This window comes from Oncorhynchus clarkii, chromosome 33 (assembly GCF_045791955.1).
Source record: "Oncorhynchus clarkii lewisi isolate Uvic-CL-2024 chromosome 33, UVic_Ocla_1.0, whole genome shotgun sequence".
Lineage (NCBI taxonomy): Eukaryota > Metazoa > Chordata > Actinopteri > Salmoniformes > Salmonidae > Oncorhynchus > Oncorhynchus clarkii.
Genome location: NC_092179.1, coordinates 27,328,962 through 27,345,828, shown reverse-complemented (window position 1 = coordinate 27,345,828; position 16,867 = coordinate 27,328,962). Strand labels below are relative to the sequence as shown.

Sequence of the window (16,867 nt, the reverse complement as noted above, 5' to 3'; positions counted from 1 at the left end):
AAACAAAGTAAAGTTTCAACTATTATGCTGTGCTCGTGGACTGTCTGTCCCTGGTGGGGCTGCCGTCAGGCTGAAACATAAACTCCTGATTGGGGCTTTAAAGGCCAAAAAGTCCCTCCCCTCTTTAGATTCTGCCAAGTGTTCCTATTTACTTGAAAGAGGGGATGTGAATTCCTATCCTAGTTCCACAACAAACGTTCTCTGTGAGAAGAATATGGTTCAGATAGGTTAAACTCTGAAACCATCGGAACTCTTAAGCCCTGGTCCAGGTTTCCATGGTAACCCCCACTGCCTCAAGTAGCTTCTTAATATTGTGAGAGAAATTATGCTGTATTGGTCTCAAACAGTGCTGTATTATGAGGGAAATTATGCTGTATTGGTCTCAAACAGTGTTGTATAGTGAGGGAAATGATGCTGTATTGGTCTCAAACAGTGTTGTATAGTGAGGGAAATGATGCTGTATTGGTATCAAACAGTGTTGTATTGTGAGGGAAATTAAGCTGTATTGGTCTCAAACAGTGTTGTATTGTGAGAGAAATGATGCTGTATTGGTCTCAAACAGTGTTGTATTGTGAGAGAAATGATGCTGTATTGGTCTCAAACAGTGTTGTATTGTGAGAGAAATTATGCTGTATTGGTCTCAAACAGTGCTGTGTGGATCAGGATTGGAAATGATTTTGTATTGGTCTCGAACAATGTTGTGTGGATCAAGATGCATTCCATTTCAGCTTCTCTTGACCGGTTGACTGTCCGCCAACTTGCATGTTGTCGGCATGTGTTTGTCTCATGACCTCACTAGTTGGATATAACCAAATAATAATGTTATTTGGATCCTACACAAAACTGATATTTATTCTGAATAGTACAGACCTGGGTAATCAAAGCTTAGATATTCTATAGACCGCAATAATGCAATAAACACATTGTATGATATTGTATGAGGCTAGATTCCCTCTGCAGATAAGGGACAGCTAAATGCTGAGCTTGTTCATGCAGTCTGCCTCAGTCTCTGCCTGGCTACAGGGAGCTGCCTGCTGTGCTGCAGCTAAGACAGTCTGTACATGGACAGCCTACTAAGGCCTTTCTCCCTGCCCTGGCACTGTTACACTAAAATAGACCCAGACCCACCATGTTGACTCTCATGGTAATACAAATCTGCTTTCCAGACACTCTCTCTTTAACTGTCTCTATCTCCTCTCTCACCCTGGCCATGTAGATGGAAAGGTGGAGGGAGGGAGGGAGCAGGTGGGGACACCCCGGATTTAGGCTCATTCTCAGGGATTACGCCCTGTCACCCGGGGTTAACATGGATGGAGACACCCGTCTGAACCAATCGCAGCCCTTTCCTACTTCCTGCCTGGCCATCCACCAATGGGAGGCGGAGTCTGGGGAGCTCAGAGTGTTTTTGCGGGGCCAGTTGGAGATCAAGAGACCCAGATGGACGATCTGGGGGTCTCTGGGCCTGGGCTCGCCCTGGATGTGTGTAGGCTGGGCAAGCACAGCTGGTGGGGAGACGTGTATGTAGAGAGAGAGAGAGAGGTTTCAGTTCACTGGTAAGGACCTTTGTCTCCAAATGACCTTGGTTGGCATTCTCCTTATGTCGCCACGACGGCGGAAGGCAAGTACAGCCGAGTCATATTAAGATGGTAGTGTCTCTGTAGCTAAGCAGCTGCTAACGGAGATATGCAGCTTTGGCAGTGAATATGTAGCATTAGGAGCTAACGGAGAGATGCAGCATTAGGAGCTAACGGAGAGATGCAGCATTAGGAGCTAACAGAGAGATGCAGCATTAGGAGCTAACAGAGAGATGCAGCATTTGGAGCTCACAGAGAGATGTAGCATTAGGAGCTAACAGAGAGATGCAGCATTAGGAGCTAACAGAGAGATGCAGCATTTGGAGCTCACAGAGAGATGTAGCATGTAGCATTAGGAGCTAACAGAGAGATGCAACTTTGGCAGTGGAGATGCAGCATTAGGATCCTTATTTTGGTCTCTCCCATGCTTCTCCATCTGAAAGATCTGTCCTTCCTTTTAGAATCTCTGTTTTGTTATGCTAGAATACTGTGTGTGCGGCTGAAACCTGTCCGCTGGGGATAGAATGAATGCAAGCAAAGCCAAGTCAAACAAGGACTATAAAGCAGCTAATAAGATTCAGCCATGTGCACTGAAGCATAGCATGGATCTATATTCCCCAGCTCATCATAGACAGCTATAGGTAGCCTAGTTGTTAGAGCATTTGGCCATTAACCGAAAGGTTGCTGGATCGAATCCCTGAGCTGACAAGATAAAAAAAAAAAATGTCTCTGCCCCTGAGCAAGAGGCACTGTTCCCCGGGCGCCGTGGATGTGGATTAAGGCAGCCCCCCCCCACCTCTCTGATTCAGAGAGTTAAATGCCAAAGACACATTTCAGTTGAATACATTCAGTTGGACAACTGACTAGGTAGCCTCTTTCCCTTATATACTGTAAAAGGGTACCGTAAGGTACATAGCACGGATCTATATTCCTCAGCTCAGCATTGACTACTATATACTGTAGAAGCATACAGTAAGGTATATCATAGACTACTATATACTGTAGAAGCATACAGTAACGTACATCATAGACTACTATATACTGTAGAAGGATACAGTAAGGTATATCATAGACTACTATATACTGCGGTTGCGGGTGGTACAGTTGCCGTACCAGGCGGTGAAACAGCCCGACAGGATGCTCTCGATGGTGTATCTGTAAAGGTTTATGAGGTCTCTTTGCGTATAAGACGTCTTGATGATGAATACACCAATAATGATTGGCATTGTCTGTCTTTTGGGTACTTAACTGGGTCTGGCTTTCACTGGAGTGGCTTTATCTCAGTGTGGCTCTCTGTACAGAGACCCCCCCCAGACCCTCTATGAATAGTAACACCAGTGTTGTGTTACTGGTTATCTCGGATCCCAGGCCCAAATCTTACGTGTTCTAGCCTTCTACTCGATTTGTAGTCTGTCATGAGAGACTATGTTGATACTAGGGCCGGGACAATACCAGTATCGCAATATTTGGCTAAAATAAAGTCAGGAAACAGACCTGATGTATCTGAAATATTGTGTACTGTAGTTTGGAAAATAAATACATGTGATTCTAGATGACAACATAATGATGTTTGTTTCCAACAGTAGGGCAGTTTTCCTAAAGAAGTTAAATAATCTCTGTGTTTTGTTTCCTTGCCACGATACTAAGGAGTATAGTGATACTGGTATGATCGCGGTCCTGATACACTCCATGCCTGCGGCCCTAATGGAACCCTATTAGAACCCTACCTATATAGTGTACTACTTTTGACCAGGGCACATGGGGCTCTGGTCAAACATAGTGCACTTTTCTAGGGAATGGGGTGCCATTTGGGATTCAGTCTAGATCATGCAGGTATTGGAACAGAGCAAGGCACTTAACCCTAATTGCTCCATGGTCGCCGGCAGTAATGGCTGATCCCTGTCCGTGACCGTAGTCTCCAAGGATGTCTCAGGGGGAATGGGATATAGACATTTCTATGTCACACTACACAGGTTGCACACTTGTACATGTGTGAAACAGGAAAAATATAAGCACCCTCTATTTGACCTTTGACTTTGCTGCATAGTGACTACATCAAGTGAACTGGGCCGTAGAGGTTGTATTCAGAGAGGCTTGAGGTGACAGGATTCATAGTCTAGAGAGGGACCAGGGTTGTGGGGTCTAACGTTGCTTTGAGAGAAAGAACCATACGCCCCCTTGTTCAACTTGCCATGGTTCATTCCAGGAACATATCTGAATAGATTTGACGAAATATCACTTACCCTCAGATTGGCTTTTAAATGTTCCCATTCAGAAAGGGTAAATGTCACTATTTCTGCTCCGAAATCAGTGGTTATTTAGTCAGACTGTTATGCTGGTGAGTCTGAGTGCTACAAATGTAGGATCTTAATTTGATAACTCTTCTGTTGCTGTTAATTTTCCTGCACAGCATGAAATGCAAACTTGTAGTGTATTCAAGGGTTAAAATGGCTTCTAATGCTTCTAAATTCCACTTTAAAATGTCAGACTTGATTTGCGCTAATGAATAATGTTTCAACCCCCACAAAAAAATGTCCATTAATTATAATCCAGATAATAATTCACATTATTACATTACTGTTGCTGCAGGATTATGTTCTTGCTGTAGCAAACTGGCTCAAATGAAGATCCTACATCTGTAGTTAAAAGCACTGAACTGAAATGGATATTAATCGATGACAGCACTGTTGACCTATGAGGAGATTAAAAGCCTGTCGTAAAGTACTTAATAGAGGATATTGCGTCTACGCATCTCAAAACTAGTATTAATGAATAGCATATCAATGTATAGTGTGCTCATATGCCTACACATTGACCTTTACCATAAATATCTACAGTGTTGATTCTTTCTTCTTCAGTGGTATATCTACCTGCACATTTTGCAGGCTATAGCTAGAGTTCTTTGGCTGTGTACCAGGATTAACTCATCGCTGCCCTTTCTGTTGGCCTGTTTGGCAGGGTAGGGGGGATCATCAAGCACCCAAAGAGCTATGCATGCCTGCTGCTAATATCTTCCTTCTCCGGAAGCTGTGGCAGATGAGCCTGCCCCACTGCCCAGCTTTACTTGATGAAAGGGTTAGGTCACTCAAAACCTGCAAAACACATCCTCACAGTTTCTGCTCTGTACTGAAAGTGCTCTAACTTGACTGCTGACATAAAACATTTCCCGGGGATGTATTTACAGTGGACTAATGAACAAAATACAAAAATATAGTTTTTGAGTGAACTATCCTTTTAAGAAAGAAAAGAAAACTGTTATTAACCCTTCCCCATTTCCCCCACCTAAACCTGTACTCTCTGGATACGTTTGTGGCTAGCCGGCATTACATTACAGTAATTAGCGAACAATACAAATACCAGGCCAAGATTTCAATCAACATTTGTTGACATTAGACATTAGTTAATGTAGCCTGAATGTAAACATAGCAGAGCACTCTACCCAGGAAATGCCAACCATTGAACCCCTATTTACTTAGGATTGCATTGCCCATCCAACGTGACACAATATTTAGCTATTAGCTAGCACTAATATGACCATATTAGATGTTTGGTGTTGAGTTCTTTGAGGTAAGTACCAGAACGTATCCATTGTTGCCACAACATTTCATATTAAATACTAGAAACTATCCATTGTTGCCACACCATTTCCTATTAAATACCAGATAAGTACCAGTGGAAACATCACCTACTGTAAAATAAAGTGCTCCCTGTTGTTGCTCTACTTCCTGATATGCAGATTCCATGTGGTGTACTGTAATGGAGAACCATTGTTTCTTAATCCTGCATGCAGGGGCTAGTGTTACACACAGGGAGATGTGATAGCTAGCCGTCTGTGTAAAAATACAGTGGAGACTGTGGTCCGGTCACAGTGTAGGGTAAAGTTGCTCTAGGTGCTGATCTTGGGTCAGTTTTGCCTTTTCCCCCACTATCTGGCTAAGGTTGGGGGAGGGGGAAGGAAACTTCACTCCAGTGACTATTGTGTTCAGTCGCTAAAATGCTCATCTGTTCAAAGCACATTAGCTGACGACTGTCCAGTCACTTAATGCAGATGTTTCTGTATACATGAATAGCCATGCATCAAGTATTATGTGTTGGCCTGGACTGTATTTATCTCCTGATATGTTGACCCAGGCTATTGACCTGGACTGTATTTATCTCCTGATATGTTGACCCAGGCTATTGACCTGGACTGTCTTTATCTCCTGATATGTTGACCCAGGCTATTGACCTGGACTGTCTTTATCTCCTGATATGTTGACCCAGGCTATTGACCTGGACTGTCTTTATCTCCTGATATGTTGACCCAGGCTATTGACCTGGACTGTCTTTATCTCCTGATATGTTGACCCAGGCTATTGACCTGGACTGTCTTTATCTCCTGATATGTTGACCCAGGCTATTGACCTGGACTGTCTTTATCTCCTGATATGTTGACCCAGGCTATTGACCTGGACTGTCTTTATCTCCTGATATGTTGACCCAGGCTATTGACCTGGACTGTATTTATCTCCTGATATGTTGACCCAGGCTATTGACCTGGACTGTCTTTATCTCCTGATATGTTGACCCAGGCTATTGACCTGGACTGTCTTTATCTCCTGATATGTTGACCCAGGCTATTGACCTGGACTGTCTTTATCTCCTGATATGTTGACCCAGGCTATTGACCTGGACTGTATTTATCTCCTGATATGTTGACCCAGGCTATTGACCTGGACTGTCTTTATCTCCTGATATGTTGACCCAGGCTATTGACCTGGACTGTCTTTATCTCCTGATATGTTGACCCAGGCTATTGACCTGGACTGTCTTTATCTCCTGATATGTTGACCCAGGCTATTGACCTGGACTGTCTTTATCTCCTGATATGTTGACCCAGGCTATTGACCTGGACTGTATTTATCTCCTGATATGTTGACCCAGGCTATTGACCTGGACTGTCTTTATCTCCTGATATGTTGACCCAGGCTATTGACCTGGACTGTCTTTATCTCCTGATATGTTGACCCAGGCTATTGACCTGGACTGTCTTTATCTCCTGATATGTTGACCCAGGCTATTGACCTGGACTGTCTTTATCTCCTGATATGTTGACCCAGGCTATTGACCTGGACTGTCTTTATCTCCTGATATGTTGACCCAGGCTATTGACCTGGACTGTCTTTATCTCCTGATATGTTGACCCAGGCTATTGACCTGGACTGTCTTTATCTCCTGATATGTTGACCCAGGCTATTGACCTGGACTGTCTTTATCTCCTGATATGTTGACCCAGGCTATTGACCTGGACTGTATTTATCTCCTGATATGTTGACCCAGGCTATTGACCTGGACTGTCTTTATCTCCTGATATGTTGACCCAGGCTATTGACCTGGACTGTCTTTATCTCCTGATATGTTGACTCAGGCTATTGACCTGGACTGTCTTTATCTCCTGATATGTTGACCCAGGCTATTGACCTGGACTGTCTTTATCTCCTGATATGCTGACCCAGGCTATTGACCTGGACTGTCTTTATCTCCTGATATGTTGACCCAGGCTATTGACCTGGACTGTCTTTATCTCCTGATATGTTGACCCAGGCTATTGACCTGGACTGTCTTTATCTCCTGATATGTTGACCCAGGCTATTGACCTGGGCTATCTTTATCTCCTGATATGTTGACCCAGGCCAGTAGTGTGGATATGGTGGACACATGCAGAATGCCTGGGGACTTTGTTTGGCTGACCCAATATTTGTCTGCAAACACTTACCTAATGTGGGTACTCCCTAAATACCCTCACGCACTATTTCCTGACATGACAGCGACATTCCTGATGCTTCCGGGTCCACTTCTGGCCTTCTGATGCTTAGACTACTACTTTTACCCCCATGGAGGTTGGAGACCGGACCTAACCCAGGGGGTTAAGCAAAACACCTCAACTGTTTGTCACATTGTTGGCCCAACATCTTTGTGAAGTTTCTTCGCTCTGTTTGACTTGTTTCTTAAAAATGCCATTTATTAATTTGGACCAGCTGAACTTTCCTTTGAGGGAGCAGGGTTAATTAGGCCTAGGATTTGGAATTATACATACTCCAGAACGTCTTAATTACCTGTGTTAATTAGCCTGTTTGCTCAGGGATCTGTGTTTGTGTCCCAAATGGCTCGCTATTCCCTGTAAAGTGCACTACTGTTGATCTGGGCCTATAGGGGTCTGGTCAGAAGTAGTGCACTATGTCAGAAATAAGGTAACATTTGGGGACACACTTTTTTTTCCTTCCAAGTGTCGCCGAGCAACGCTGTGACATCACCGCTCTCTCACAGAACTCGGGAGCTGTTATCAAAGCTGTTGTTTGCCTCGTCTCTAAACAGACAGGGATGGAATGACTCCTTCCATTCGAAAATATAGATAACACGTCTTAATTGGCCAGAGGGCACTGAAGGGCCGCAGCTGTTGACAGAACAAACAAGGAAACATTAGGAGGGAAGGGTCAATTGAAAGGGATGGGAGGATGCCAGGAATCTTGTGGATGGAAAAACAGCAACGCTCTGGAGATTCTATTTCGACGATAAGGACCAGGTGGGGCCTATTGGTTTTCACAGAGATAACCATTGGTGCTCTTTGAGACTCCTTTCTCAATGCACCTACTTCTCTTATACCCTTTTGTTCTGGACCTGCAACAGACCTTTCTTATGGAGAATATGTTCTGACAGCGTTGTCAGGGTGACTGGGGCAGCACAGTCTTCTTAACCTGTTCCTGGTGACAGTCGTGGTGACAGTCTTCTCCTAGCTGAGTGTCTGAACTGTGCCCTTGAGATTGCAGTCCCAGAGATCAATATCTAGAGCCGGGGGAAATATTGATCAACTGTCCCATAGCCATTTCTGTTGTGTGACCTTGTCACAGTATCATTATGAGCATTGGTATTAACAGCATGTTAATTAGTTGACTTTATTACAATTTTACTGTGTGTCCCTGAGGGTATTGTCTAGAGAAGACCCTGTTTTACAGTGTTTGTTATCCATTAGTTCTCTCCAAATGCTACTCATGTCATGCTGGTTGCTAGTAGACTGACAAATAGCAAGCCACAAATGGCAAACTACAGGTCAGAAAATTGCTTTTTGATCATTCAACTCACACTGTTTTTGACAGGTAGAATGGGCTGTGGTCCTGAAACATAAACGGCCTTGATTGCAGTGCACTGAGCTATAGATGAGAAAATAGGGAAGTAAATTATAGCCACTTATGGCTCAGGATTTTACAGTAACAGGCTTTGTATTCTACCTGAGGGGCTCAGTAACAGGCTTGGTGTTCTACCTGAGGGGCTCAGTAACAGGCTTGGTGTTCTACCTGAGGGGCTCAGTAACAGGCTTGGTGTTCTACCTGAGGGGCTCAGTAACAGGCTTGATGTTCTACCTGAGGGGCTCAGTAACAGGCTTGGTGTTCTACCTGAGGGGCTCAGTAACAGGCTTGGTGTTCTACCTGAGGGGCTCAGTAACAGGCTTGGTGTTCTACCTGAGGGGCTCAGTAACAGGCTTGGTGTTCTACCTGAGGGGCTCAGTAACAGGCTTGGTGTTCTACCTGAGGGGCTCAGTAACAGGCTTGGTGTTCTACCTGAGGGGCTCAGTAACAGGCTTGGTATTCTACCTGAGGGGCTCAGTAACAGGCTTGGTGTTCTACCTGAGGGGCTCAGTAACAGGCTTGGTGTTCTACCTGAGGGGCTCAGTAACAGGCTTGGTATTCTACCTGAGGGGCTCAGTAACAGGCTTGGTATTCTACCTGAGGGGCTCAGTAACAGGCTTGGTATTCTACCTGAGGGGCTCAGTAACAGGCTTGGTATTCTACCTGAGGGGCTCAGTAACAGGCTTGGTATTCTACCTGAGGGGCTCAGTAACAGGCTTGGTGTTCTACCTGAGGGGCTCAGTAACAGGCTTGGTGTTCTACCTGAGGGGCTCAGTAACAGGCTTGGTGTTCTACCTGAGGGGCTCAGTAACAGGCTTGGTGTTCTACCTGAGGGGCTCAGTAACAGGCTTGGTGTTCTACCTGAGGGGCTCAGTAACAGGCTTGGTGTTCTACCAGAGGGGCTCAGTAACAAGCTTGGTGTTCTACCTGAGGGGCTCAGTAACAGGCTTGGTATTCTACCTGAGGGGCTCAGTAACAGGCTTGGTGTTCTACCTGAGGGGCTCAGTAACAGGCTTGGTGTTCTACCTGAGGGGCTCAGTAACAGGCTTGGTATTCTACCTGAGGGGCTCAGTAACAGGCTTGGTGTTCTACCTGAGGGGCTCAGTAACAGGCTTGGTGTTCTACCTGAGGGGCTCAGTAACAGGCTTGGTATTCTACCTGAGGGGCTCAGTAACAGGCTTGGTGCTCTACCTGAGGGGCTCAGTAACAGGCTTGGTGTTCTACCTGAGGGGCTCAGTAACAGGCTTGGTATTCTACCTGAGGGGCTCAGTAACAGGCTTGGTATTCTACCTGAGGGGCTCAGTAACAGGCTTGGTGTTCTACCTGAGGGGCTTATTAACAGGCTTGATGTTCTACCTGAGGGGCTCAGTAACAGGCTTGGTGTTCTACCTGAGGGGCTCAGTAACAGGCTTGGTGTTCTACCTGAGGGGCTCAGTAACAGGCTTGGTGTTCTACCTGGGGGGCTCAGTAACAGGCTTGATGTTCTACCTGAGGGGCTCAGTAACAGGCTTGATATTCTACCTGAGGGGCTCAGTAACAGGCTTGGTGTTCTACCTGAGGGGCTCAGTAACAGGCTTGATATTCTACCTGAGGGGCTCAGTAACAGGCTTGGTGTTCTACCTGAGGGGCTCAGTAACAGGCTTGGTATTCTACCTGAGGGGCTCAGTAACAGGCTTGGTATTCTACCTGAGGGGCTCAGTAACAGGCTTGGTGTTCTACCTGAGGGGCTCAGTAACAGGCTTGGTGTTCTACCTGAGGGGCTCAGTAACAGGCTTGGTATTCTACCTGAGGGGCTCAGTAACAGGCTTGGTGTTCTACCTGAGGGGCTCAGTAACAGGCTTGGTGTTCTACCTGAGGGGCTCAGTAACAGGCTTGGTATTCTACCTGAGGGGCTCAGTAACAGGCTTGGTGCTCTACCTGAGGGGCTCAGTAACAGGCTTGGTGTTCTACCTGAGGGGCTCAGTAACAGGCTTGGTATTCTACCTGAGGGGCTCAGTAACAGGCTTGGTATTCTACCTGAGGGGCTCAGTAACAGGCTTGGTGTTCTACCTGAGGGGCTTATTAACAGGCTTGATGTTCTACCTGAGGGGCTCAGTAACAGGCTTGGTGTTCTACCTGAGGGGCTCAGTAACAGGCTTGGTGTTCTACCTGAGGGGCTCAGTAACAGGCTTGGTGTTCTACCTGGGGGGCTCAGTAACAGGCTTGATGTTCTACCTGAGGGGCTCAGTAACAGGCTTGATATTCTACCTGAGGGGCTCAGTAACAGGCTTGGTGTTCTACCTGAGGGGCTCAGTAACAGGCTTGATATTCTACCTGAGGGGCTCAGTAACAGGCTTGGTGTTCTACCTGAGGGGCTCAGTAACAGGCTTGGTATTCTACCTGAGGGGCTCAGTAACAGGCTTGGTATTCTACCTGAGGGGCTCAGTAACAGGCTTGGTATTCTACCTGAGGGGCTCAGTAACAGGCTTGGTATTCTACCTGAGGGGCTCAGTAACAGGCTTGGTATTCTACCTGAGGGGCTCAGTAACAGGCTTGGTGTTCTACCTGAGGGGCTCAGTAACAGGCTTGGTATTCTACCTGAGGGGCTCAGTAACAGGCTTGGTGTTCTACCTGAGGGGCTCAGTAACAGGCTTGGTGTTCTACCTGAGGGGCTCAGTAACAGGCTTGGTATTCTACCTGAGGGGCTCAGTAACAGGCTTGGTGTTCTACCTGAGGGGCTCAGTAACAGGCTTGGTATTCTACCTGAGGGGCTCAGTAACAGACTTGGTATTCTACCTGAGGGGCTCAGTAACAGGCTTGGTGTTCTACCTGAGGGGCTCAGTAACAGGCTTGGTGTTCTACCTGAGGGGCTCAGTAACAGGCTTGATATTCTACCTGAGGGGCTCAGTAACAGGCTTGGTGTTCTACCTGAGGGGCTTATTAACAGGCTTGATGTTCTACCTGAGGGGCTCAGTAACAGGCTTGGTGTTCTACCTGAGGGGCTCAAATTAATTGATTGACCAGACAAGCATTGGAGAAGTCAACTGGCCAGTTTGGTCTTTGTGTATGGGGAATACGATAGGGCATGCAGAGAGTTTGTCCATCCTCACAGGCAGGGTGAATAGAGACTGGCTTTATTACATTTGTGTGTGTGTTAGTGTCTAGTGTGTGTGTTTATTATGTGGTAGCAGGTGTCTGAGTGCTGGAGTCGTCAGTCAGACGTTCAGGACTATGCCACACACTCACACACTGTGAGAAAGAGAGTGAGCAGGAAGAGAGGGGTGATGTTCATCTGAGCTGTGTTGTTCAAGGAGAAGGGAAAGAGATTTAGGAGAGATACCGTGAGAGGATATACAACGACAGAGCGGCAGGTAGCCTAGCGGGTAAGAGCTTGGGGCCAGTAACCGAAAGGTCGCTGGTTCGAATCCACGAGCCGACCAGGTGAAATAATGTGACAATGTGCCCTTGAGCAAGGCACTTAGCCTTATTTGCTTCTGTGGAGTTGCTGTGGATAAGAGTGTCTGCTAAATTATTACAATGTAAATGTAAAAATGAGGAGATACCACACAGAGAAATACACGGTTTACAGAGAGGAGAAAATGAAAGACTAAAAACAAGAGGGAAAGAGAGGACAGGAGGAGGGAGACTGGTTGGCAGTGAGAAAAGTAGAGCTATTCATTGAAAGAAGGAAAGAGAAAGAGGGTAGGAGGCTGTTCCATGGAGTAGGCTAGATAAGATGCAACTCTTCTGTACACTGCTGGTGCATGGAGTAGCAGGGGGAGGGACTCTGCTGATTCATCAGCGTAGTACTCAGAGCCTCCTCCCCTTGCACTCACTCTCTCACACACAGACAGGACAGAGAGAGAGAGAGGGAGAAAGAGAGGGTGGGAACAAGAGAGAGGGAGGGAGAAAGCGATAAATTGTGCTGCACTGCTTTGAGTGCCTTGAGACTGAGTTGCTGTGCTTGCTGTGTCCTGTGTGTGTGTCTGGCTGCGGGCGATCAGATCTGAGCATTTCGCGGTCAGCGGCTTCGCCCTGCTTGGCCCCTGCTGATCCCCAGCAGGCCCTCCTCAGGCCCCCCCGGGCTCTCGCCGGCCCCATGATGAAGGAGGAGGGAGCGCTGTGCCGTCGCCGCTTCTCAACGTGCGGCACGACCAGCTCGCCGCGGCCCCCACACCCCGACGGACGCAAGCTCATCCGCAACGCTTCTTTCGGGGGCTACAACGAGCTGTCGCCCCTCTCTCTGCCAGGTGGGTGTGGTAGTTGAGGCGGTGTTGGACCCCTCACCCTTCCCCTCCAGTTTGATGAGGAGCCTGCCCTGCCGCGGGCTCTTCGACACCCAGCTAGTTGTAGGCTAGCTGTTGCTTTGAGTAGTACCCTCTGTACTGTAGCCAAGTGGCCTGTGTGCTTGTTCCCTATAGAGTCGTAACCCCTAGATACTGGTTGTGGACGGTGACTGTGCTGTTATTTTAAGGTCTGTTGTGTTCTAGATGGACTAAATATTGGAACTACAGGTGCACTGTTGCTGTAGTGGTGTCCCTGTGGCAGAGTTACCTGTGTGCTTGTTCCCTGTAGAGACAGAGTCGTAACCCCTAGATACTGGTTGTGAACTGTGACTGTTATTTCAGATACTGATGTGCAGGAGGTGATTGTTTTCAGTGTACTGTCACAGTATTGGAGCTATTCTCTTGCTGTTCCTTTCTGCGTTGCCTGATGCAGATTCTGATGTTGAACCTGTCGTATCTATTTCTTCTTAGAGTTTTGAATTCTTATATTAGACTATACTTTTAATACATATTTTCCTTGTATAGAAATGTACTCGGTCATATGCAAACGTATTATATCGTACTCGGTAGCCCGAGTAACTGTGCGCTGCTTTGGAGTGGCCGTCCACCTGAACGTGAGATCAGCAGAGCTTTCACAGAACGTCAAGTGAAGTGAATTAGACCTAAAGCTTCTGTAGTGAGTGTGATGTTTTTAACCTGTCAGCCTGTCAGCCTCCCAGCCACCGAGCCGACACAGCCTCCATTCATCTCTGTTGAAGACTGTCTAAGAAGCTCTCTCCCTGCCAGGAGAGCCGCAGGCTTTTCACAAAGATTGCCGATTCACCGGAGACAGCTGGTACAGGCTGGTTGCATTCTCTCTTTCTCTTCAGCCAAATGTAATCTCAATAAAAATAGGTACGTGACGCTATTTCCTTATTATCAACCAACATTACATTTAAGCATCAGGTTCATCCGGCTGTATATAGCTTAACCTATCATAAGTATATCTGCCATTTTGGAGACGATCTCCACACAGTTTCATCAGTAATCCAGCTTCTTTGCCAATAGACCCCCCCCCTCTTTCAGGGTTACCTGGGGCTAGCTTCTCTAGCTTCCACTGGAGGTGCCAGTGAGGGGCCAATGACTCAGCAGATTAACCTGGGCGGCCGCCTATTAATAGACCAATCACGTGCACCAAAAAGACAGACAGAAAAAGTGTCCTAATAGCTCCTGGCCCACGACCACTCGTTTGAAATATTATCCTCCCCAAAGATGAAGTGGCTTTGTCTGGCCAACAACACTGGCATCCATGCCGACTGCCAATGAACACTCCCCTGTTTGTGTTGTTGTTGTTGCTAGCTGTTGTTTGCAGGCTGAACATGAATTGGTTTTGGAGGTCATGAATGGGGAAATGGAGACAGGGTGAATTGCGGTGCTCTGCTAGCTCTGTTGACAACAGAATGGCAGTACGGATTTATTTTTAATGAACCTTTTTTAAGCAGGGAGTCAGGCTGAGACCACAATCTCTTTCGCAGATGATCCCTGCAGCAGATGATCCCTGTAATTTGGATCACTCCTGGGTCAGAGTAACCATTGCAGCATGTCATTACAAAGTCATTACATGGGCTGCATCCCAAATGGCTCCCTATTAATTAGTCAAAAGTAGTGCACTATATTGGGAATAGGGTGCCATTTGGGACCATTGCCAGTCTCGCCATGTGATGACAGGCTGCATCGCTTGCTTCCTTAAAGGGGGTAATCTGCAGTTCAAACAGTAACAAAGAGGGCACCCCACAACTGTTTTGGTAAGAATGCTGAGGGATGGGGCTGGAGAAATGGAACCACTCTCAAATTAATCGACAGAGCTGTGGATTCAAGGACAGCCCATTCATGAGATCAAAATTATAGTTTTAACCTTGTCTTCTGTCTATACATCAGAAATTATAGTTTTAACTTCTTAGGTCGGGATCGATATGACAACAGCCAGTGAAAGTGCAGGGCGCCAAATTCAAAACAACAGAAATCTCATAGTTAAAATTCCTCAAACATACAATTATCTTATACCATTTTAAAGGTAATCTTGTTGTTAATCCCACCACAGTGTCCGATTTCAAATAGGCTTTACAGCGAAAGCACCACAAACGATTATGTTAGGTCAGAGCCAAGCCACAGAAAAACGCAGCCAATTTTCCAGCCAAAGAGAGGAGTCACAAAAAGCAGAAATAGAGATCAAATTAATCACTAACCTTTGATGATCTTCATCAGATGACACTCATAGAACTTCATGTTACACAATACATGTATGTTTTGTTTGATAAAGTTCATATTTATATAAAAAAATCTCAGTATACATTGGTGCGTTATGTTCAGTAGTTCCAAAAACATCCGGTGATTTAGCAGAGAGCCACATCAATTTACAGAAATACTCATTATAAATGTTGATGAAAATACAAGTGTTATGCATGGAACTTTAGATACACTTCTCCTTAATGCAACCACTGTGTCAGATTTCAAAAAAGCTTTACGGAAAAAGCAAACCATGCAATAATCTGAGAACGGCACTCAGAGAACAAATACAAATATCCTCCTTGTTGGAGTCAACAGAAGTCAGAAATAACATTATAAATATTCACTTACCTTGGATGATCTTCATCAGAATGCACTCCCAGGAATCCCAGTTCCACAATAAATGTTTGATTTGTTCGATAATGTCCATCATTTATGTCCAAATAGCTACTTTTGTTAGCGCGTTTGGTAAACAAATCAAAACTCACGAAGCGTGTTCACTAGTTGCAGACGAAATTTCAAAAAGTTCCGTTACAGTCCGTAGAAACTTGTCAAACGATGTATGGAATCAATCTTTAGGATGTTTTAACATAAATCTTCAATAATCTTCCAACCGGAGAATTCCTTTGTCTTCAGAAAAGCAAAGGAACGGGAGATACCTCTCATGTGAAATGCGCGTCACCAGTGCGTGACTGCTGGCAGACCTCTGACTCATTCCCCTCTCATTCAGCCCCCCTTCATTGTAGAAGCATCAAACACGTTTCTAAAGACTGTTGACATCTAGTGGAAGCCTTAGGAAGTGCAAAATGACCAAAATCCCCCTGTATCTTCAATGGGGGCTGAGTTGAAAATTGACCAACTTCAGATTTCTCAGGTTTTTGCCTGCCACATGAGTTCTGTTATACTCACAGACATCATTCAAACAGTATTAGAAACTTCAGAGTGTTTTCTATCCAAATATACCAATAATATGCATATATTTGCATCTGGGACTGAGGAGCAGGCAATTTACTCTGGGCACCTTATTCATCCAAGCTACTCAATACTGCCCCCCAGCCATAAGAAGTTTTAACCTTGTCTTCTGGCTATACATCAGAACCCAAAATCTTATATTTGTGGTTCTGTCGGGGGTAGACAGTTGAACTATGCTCATGAGGTATTTGTACATTTATATCCTTCAACAATCAATGGACACACATACTCATTCAAGGGCTTTTCTTTACTTTTACATTTTTATACATTGTTAAGAAACACATGTAAAACCAAACAAGTGGTAAACAAATCTAAATATATTTTATTTTTGAGATTATTCAAAGTAGCTACCCTTTGCCATGATGACAGCTTTGCACACTCTTGGTGTCTTCACTATTATTCTACAATGTAGAAAATAGTACAAATAAATGAGTAGTTGTGTCCAAACGTTTGACTGGTACTGTATATCATTAATCCAGCAGATTTCCTGTTTATTTTCCATTTTGCAAAGGAAATGTGTATTTTAACCCTTCCCACTGTCCTGTGGATGTGGCACAATGACCTCTGATGTTCTGAAGTAAATGGTGCAACAGGTTTTAGGAGCAATACCGGTCGCTTTAAAAACTCC

At 45.5% G+C, this 16,867-nt stretch overlaps 1 protein-coding gene across 5 annotated transcripts in view; it reads left to right on the top strand.

Moving 5' to 3' along the window:
* LOC139392699 (oxysterol-binding protein-related protein 8-like) overlaps positions 1-16,867 on the top strand; it is a 151,755-nt gene that overhangs the window by 83,006 nt on the left and 51,882 nt on the right. The window contains exon 1 of one of the 5 annotated variants that reach the window (XM_071140875.1): positions 12,816-12,966. The exons of the other annotated variants lie outside the window; for them this stretch is intronic. Coding sequence (XP_070996976.1) covers positions 12,816-12,966 — 151 coding nt within the window. Of the gene's footprint in view, positions 1-12,815; positions 12,967-16,867 lie in introns of those variants that run through there. 5 annotated transcript variants of the gene reach the window in all.